Below are 7,500 nucleotides of genomic sequence, written 5' to 3' on the forward strand. Positions count from 1 at the left end.
TTTCTGAGAAATTTAACAAAATGAAGTCTGTTTATGCATAAAACAAGACAATGATTTTTCTGAGCCTATTGGCAGAGAAGTTTTTGTTTCTCATAATACAAGACCTCTTATCTTCTGTCATTTTGCGTCTCCAGTAAACTTATATTGATTTATGAATCTTTAGACATTTGTACAGCTCTACAGTGCAGCTCTGCTCCCTAGACTTTGAAGAACATATTGTTGTATTGTTTTCCATTCAATTTATGCCTTCAGTTTTCTTTACTTGGTCTAAAAAAGCTCTTAAAGGGTTATATGATGTGATTTCAAGTTTTCCTTTCTCTTTGGAGTGTTACAAGCTTTTCGTGAATAGATGAGATTCCTAAAGTTGCAAAGACTAAAGTCTCAAACACAAAGAGATATTCTTTATAAAAGTTAAGACTCATCCATGTCCAACGCATAAAAAGACAGTATAAGTCATTATAATCAGTAATTATGTCCCCACTGGATGCAACAAATGCCTTGATTATAATGGGTTTTATTGGTTTTGTTTCGTCGCGCCGGGACACAGCATCACAGTATGTTAAAAGGCATTTGTAAAAATCGACGTGTTTCAGAAGGCGGGGCATAGAGGAGAAACAATAGTGTACAGTGTGTGGAAAATGTGTTTTTTTAACCTTAAACCACAAACACATTTCATTACACCAACAACACAAAATAATGTTCTTTTTAGCAGCATCATATGACCCCTTTAAAGTCTTAAATTGACCGTCCTCAAACCTCTGTTTGCTGATGACTGAATGTCTGTTGGTCTGTAGCTCTGGAGCTGCTGAAATCTGCCATCGAGAAGGCCGGCTATCCTGACAAGATCATCATCGGGATGGACGTCGCCGCGTCCGAGTTCTTCAAGAATGGCAAATACGATCTGGACTTCAAGTCACCCGACGACCCGAAGCGCCACATCACCGGAGATCAGCTGGGAGACTTATACAAGAGCTTCATCAAGAACTACCCCGGTACACGCACACACACACTCACTCACTCACTCACTCACTCACTCACTCACACAAACACATGCACACACACACACACATGTACATGTACATGCGCACACACACACACACACACAAACACATGCGCACACACACACACACACACACACACACACACACACGCTAACACTCACTCTCACACACCAACTCACACGCTCACTCACAATCACTCTCACACAATCACAGTCACTCTCACACGTTCACTCTCACACACTCACTCTCACACACACTCACTCATGTTCACACTCACACACTTACACACTCTCACGTTCACACTCACTTTCACACGCTCACTCTCACACGTTCACTCACTCTCACACACTAACTCTGACACGCTCACTCGCTCTCACACACTCATTCACTCTCACGTTCACACTCACTCACACACTTACTCTCACACACTCACTGTCACATACTCTCTCTCTCACTCTCACACACTCTCACTCTCACACACTCACTCTCACACATTCACTCACACTCACTCTCACTCTCACACGTTCACTCACACACATACACTTACTCTCACATGCTCACTCTCACACGCTCATTCTCACACACTCACTCTCACACGTTCACTCACACTCATACACTTTCTCTCACATGCTCACTCTCACACTCTTACTCACACACACTCACTCTCACACGTTCACTCACACTCACTCTCACTCTCACACGTTCACTCACACTCATACACTTACTCTCACATTCTCACTCTCACACACTCTCACTCTCACACACTCACTCTCACACATTCACTCACACTCACTCTCACTCTCACACGTTCACTCACACTCATACACTTACTCTCACATGCTCACTCTCACACTCTCACACACTCACTCTCACACGTTCACTCACACTCACTCTCACTCTCACACGTTCACTCACACTCACTCTCACTCTCACACGTTCACTCACACTCACTCTCACTCTCACACGTTCACTCACACTCACACTTACTCTCACACATTCACACTCACTCACACACTTACACTCACACACTCACTGTCCCTCTCTCACTCTTACTCACACTCACACTTACTCTCACACATTCACACTCACTCACACACTTACACTCACACACTCACTGTCACATACTCTCACTCTCACACACTCTCTCACTCTCACACACTCTCACTCTCACACGTTCACTCACATTCATACACTTACTCTCACATGCTTACTCTCACACGCTCACTCACACGCTCATTCTCATACACTTACTCTCACACTCACACGCTCACACTCACTGTCACATACCCACTCCCTCACTCTCACACGTTCACTCACACTCACACTTACTCTCACACATTCACACTTACTCTCACACGCTCACTCTCACACGCTCACACTCACTGTCACACACTCACTCTCACTCTCACTCACTCTCACACGTTCACACTTACTCTCACACACTTACTCTCACATGCTCACACTCACTGTCACATACTCACTCTCTCTCACACTCACACACTCCCTCTCACACCCTCACACACACACACACACACACACACACTCTCACACACACACACAGCTGGTTTGTGCAGGAACAGACCTGTTCATGTGTCTGGTCTGGTTCTGATCTCAGTCCAGTCCATCGAGGATCCATTTGACCAGGATGACTGGGAGAACTGGAGCAAGTTCACGGGCTCAGTGGACATCCAGGTGGTGGGAGACGATCTGACCGTCACCAACCCCAAACGCATCCAGCAGGCATGTGAGAAGAAGGCCTGCAACTGCCTGCTGCTGAAGGTCAATCAGATCGGCTCCGTCACCGAGTCCATCCAGGCGTGAGTGCACACGCGGCCCTATGGGAGCCGGTTCATTATTTCAATAATTCTGTTTTTTTTTCTTTTCTCCATTTTCATTTTATGGATTATTTTATTTTATTTTATTTTATTTTATTTTTTTACATTTTCATTTCTCAAGGTTCTGTTTTTTTATGGTTAAATTGAATAAAATATTATCTTTATTTGATTTGAAATAAAGAAATTTTAAATCTAAAATTGAAAAAAAATATATAATTTAAGAAACTATGCAATCAGTTTTATTCACCCACCCACCCCTATTTTTTTTTTTTTTCCCAAATTCTTTTTTTTTTTTTTCTGGATTTTTTTTTCTATTTTAATGTTTATGTATTTTGTTTTAATGATTAAATGTATAATTTAAAAAGCATGTCTAATTAATTGAAATCATGTAACTTGTACAATTTAACAAAAATGGTAAAAGTAAAAAAAATTCCATTTTAATATTAAATAAAATTTTAGTAATCATAAAGCATGTTTAATCAATTGAAATCATGAAATCCATACAATTTAACAGCAGTTTATTAAAAGTAAGAAAACAAAATTTTGTGTCTGTGTTGTCTGTAGTTGTAAGCTGGCTCAGTCTAACGGTTGGGGTGTGATGGTCAGCCATCGCTCCGGTGAGACGGAGGACACCTTCATCGCTGACCTGGTGGTCGGTCTCTGCACAGGGCAGGTACTCGATACACCTCACACTGAATACAGTGCAAACAAAGCATTTTAAATGCAGTTCAATGAGAATTTGCCACTGACGCGTGTTCTGATGTGACCAGATCAAGACCGGCGCCCCCTGCAGATCAGAGCGCTTGGCAAAGTACAACCAGCTGATGAGGTCAGCAATGACATCACACCCTCCTCAAATCAGCCGTCCAATCAGAGTGTGCAAACCCTCACCTGTGTGTGTGTGTGTGTGTGTGTGTGTGTGTGTGTGTTCCGCAGGATCGAGGAGGAGCTCGGAGACAAGGCCAAGTTCGCAGGCAAAGACTTCCGCCACCCCAAACTCTGAAGCCTCCAGCATCATCCAGCAGTACTGCAGCAGCTCTGATGTACTTTTTTTGAAATAAGACGTAAATAAAACAATGGAAAGAAATGGATTGTCTGTGCCTTTATTCACGTGCTGTAACAGTCAGAGCGTAACCAACCCAAACACACTCCGCTGAAACTCTCATGCTTCTCTAATGCACTTTAATAGCTGCTTTTGTGCTGATACCCAAACACACTCCGCTGAAACTCTCATGCTTCTCTAATGCACTTTAATAGCTGCTTTTGTGCTTATGGTGTTTTTTAATAGCTGCTTTTGTGCTGATGGTCTTTATCATCTGCCCAGTACTGCTGTTTTATTATTCTTTGTAAATATTTGTGAAATTTTACTACTGAACATTATTTCAAAGTAAATCCTACAGCAAGATTTTGTCAGCATATATGTATATGCATTATTTAGATTAATTTTACTTTGAAAATCTGTATTTATTTTAATTTTATTTTTGATTTAATTAATAATTCAGGTTTTTATTAACCCACAAACCCTGTTAAGGCACAAACATTTTACCCAGTTTTTGACATACAGCAGTTTATATTGACCATCACTATAAAAATCTCAGTGTTAACAATTAATCCATGCATATATGTATATTTTCTGAGCTGGTGATGTTTAATCAGAATGTCATAAGTTAGTGTTGGGTTTTTCTTGTGCATCAGCAAAAAGCGTTTTTATGTATTTGTTTTAGAGATTGTTTTGTCAATGAATGTAGAGGGTTTTCCATTTTGTGTAATTAAGAGATTATTTTATTTTATTTAAATATACTAAATTTCAACTTCATTGCCAGAGATATATGACGAAGTATATTTTAGTTCACATTAATTGCTTATTCAGAAGTACATATTTACCATATTTCAAAGTACATATAAAATTTACTAAAGTCCCACTTAAGTGCTAAATTAATTGCAATTAATGTAATTTTAAACTGTAATATATTTGAAATTTAGTACAAACAATATGCATTTATGTGGTCGGAAACATTGCACTTAATTCACACTTAAGTGTATTGTTAACTGACATTAAAGTGTATTAAGTGTTCACATGAATTGGTTGTCAGTACGTTAGTAGTACACTTTAACCATATTTTAAAGACACTAGAAGCAATTATGAACATATAATTGTACATATAAAGATGTATTAAAAAGTCCCACTTAAGTGGTTTTAAAAAATTACTCAAAAGTTCAACTTATTGCATTTCCTATAACTTTAAAATGTGACACATTTGAAGTTAATTACAAATACAATGTATTTAAGCGGCGAAAATAGCATATTTAATTTGCACTTATGTGTGTTCTTTTAAAGTATATTATTTCTGCTATAACTACACTTTATAAAAGTATACTTAAGTGCACTTCTTCTTCACAAGGGCAGGGCATTGTGTTTGATAAGGAAGTCTGACCGTCTTGTGTTCAAGAAGCTAGTTTGAGAACGCGGTGCTGCTGTCGTGATGTCTTAAGGGACTTTATGTGTTTTTTTGTGTGTTGATGGTCGTCGGTCATGAGGCGTGACAGCACAGCATCCCACAAACAAACGCGTGTGTCATATCAGTGTGTGTGAGAGTGTGAGTGTGATGTAGAGTCCAGAGGTCAGAGGTCAGCCGGCTGTATTGTCGGCACACAGGAAGCTGGCAGGTGCTCTGGCTGTTCACACACACCTCTGCTGCTGTCTGCAAACCGTGCTGCATTTAAACACACTTGTGTGCAGTAAACTCGTTTTGAAATTATATGAAATAGTCATTTTAAAATGGTCTTAAATGTCTAAAGGTCAAAATTTGAAATGATTAAGATTTTTTTCTTTCTGAAGGAGTCTCTTCTGCTCACCAGGGCTGTATTTATTTGATCAAAAATACAGTAAAAATTATGAAATATTATTACAATTTAAAACAGCTGTTATCTATGTGAATATCTGTTAAAGTGTAATTTATTTCTGTGATGTGCAGCTGTATTTTCAGCATCATTACTCCAGTCTTCAGTGTAACATGATCTTCAGAAATCATTCTAATATGATGATTTGCTGCTCAAGAAACATTTCTGATTATTATCAATGTTGAACACAGTTGTGCTGCACAATATTTTTGTGAAAACTGATACATTTCATCACAGATGAACAGAAAGTTCAAAAGAACAGCATTCATTTGAAATATTTTGTAACATTATAAATGTCTTTACTGTCATTTTTCATCAATTTAATGCATCCTTGATTAATAAAAATACCATCTGAATGAATGATTCAACTGTGTTCAACATTGATAATAATCAGAAATGTTTCTTGAGCAGCGAATCATCATATTAGAATGATTTCTGAAGATCATGTGACACTGAAGACTGGAGTAATGATGCTGAAAATACAGCTGCGCATCACAGAAATAAATTACAGTTTAACAGAGATTCACATAGAAAACAGCTGTTTTAAATTATAAAAATATGTCATATTTTTCACAGTATGTTTGATCAAATGAATGCAGCTCTGTCTCTTTCAGGAGCACGGTGAATGTTTTAAGGTTGGTGTCTGCGGGGCCGTACGGGGTTGAAGGGCCCGTGACCTGTGGTCATCTCTAGGGAAACTCTCATCTGACGAGGAACTATTGTGTGTGTGTCTCACAGGAGGAAATAGTTCCCGAGCGCCGCCCGTTTCCAGGGGGAACTTTCATAGGGGGTGGAACCTGAGCGGGTCAGAGGTCGCGTCACTCTGTGACTGTGAAGAATGACAAGCTATAAACGGGCCGCCGATTAAATGTGACACAAAGCACAGAGATGAAGCGCTTACAGTCGTCACCAGGGCTTTCTGAGCTGGAGCAGTCTGTGAGGAATGAGGATCTGTGTTCAGTCTGCAGGCCGTGATGCGGCGTGACGTCTGAGGGGCGGGGCGTCGCTCACGGCAACCTGTCGCTATGTGTGACATCACAGCGATGCTCCTTAAAGGAGCTGCCGCGGCACCTGCTCCGACAGAGACCCGTCCTGAACCGTACAGGACAGAACCGCAGCGCCGCGATAACAGTATTTATTTTCTGAGTTGGTTTAATTTCTCTCAAACAAGGATGTTTTTCTCATCTCCTCTGAACTTCGGCTCCTCTCTTCATCTCACGCTCCTCGTGCTCCTCATCATCGCTGTGGCAACGCAGGTAGAGGGACGGCCGTCACCACGGCGACAAGACGCTCAGGTGAGGATTTGATTTGTGTGTCAATCTCTGACTCGGCCAATCACGTGGGTTTGGGGCGGGACTCTCGGACTGACTGACCAATGACAGACGAGTGTTTGGGAAACCTGTTTGAAAACAGTCATCATGTGTTTGATGCTCTAGTGCTGCACAAGTTACACACTTTAGCTTAAAAATTTTGATGCAAAAGGCATATTTACTATTTTCTCACTCAGTTATTAAGAGATCATGTGGTGCAGGATTAGTACAGTTAACAAACAAATCCATCACTTGCCACGAAAAAAGAAGCAAATGTTAACTATTCATTTTCATTTAGTTTGATGATGTACTAACGTAAGTAAAACTAAACCTGCATGTCCTCCCAAAACAATATTAGCACTTACTAACAATAACACTGCTAAAATGAGAAAAACATGCAACATATTTACAAAAACATTATCTAAAACTAAAGAGAAAATACAAAATCTAAAA

The 7,500-nt window shown here is 39.9% G+C and overlaps 1 protein-coding gene across 2 annotated transcripts in view; it reads left to right on the top strand.

Moving 5' to 3' along the window:
• Window positions 1-3,923, top strand: part of eno3 (enolase 3, (beta, muscle)) — an 8,910-nt gene extending 4,987 nt beyond the window's left edge. For both annotated transcript variants that reach the window (XM_042713887.1, XM_042713889.1), the window contains exons 8-12: window positions 795-992; window positions 2,617-2,818; window positions 3,401-3,509; window positions 3,607-3,665; window positions 3,773-3,923. In XM_042713887.1, coding sequence (XP_042569821.1) covers window positions 795-992; window positions 2,617-2,818; window positions 3,401-3,509; window positions 3,607-3,665; window positions 3,773-3,839 — 635 coding nt within the window. In that variant the 3' untranslated portion in view covers window positions 3,840-3,923. The remainder of the gene's footprint in view (window positions 1-794; window positions 993-2,616; window positions 2,819-3,400; window positions 3,510-3,606; window positions 3,666-3,772) is intronic.
• Window positions 3,924-7,500: the final 3,577 nt, after the last annotated feature.

Source organism: Cyprinus carpio, chromosome A23, assembly GCF_018340385.1.
Source record: "Cyprinus carpio isolate SPL01 chromosome A23, ASM1834038v1, whole genome shotgun sequence".
Classification (NCBI taxonomy): Eukaryota; Metazoa; Chordata; class Actinopteri; order Cypriniformes; family Cyprinidae; genus Cyprinus; species Cyprinus carpio.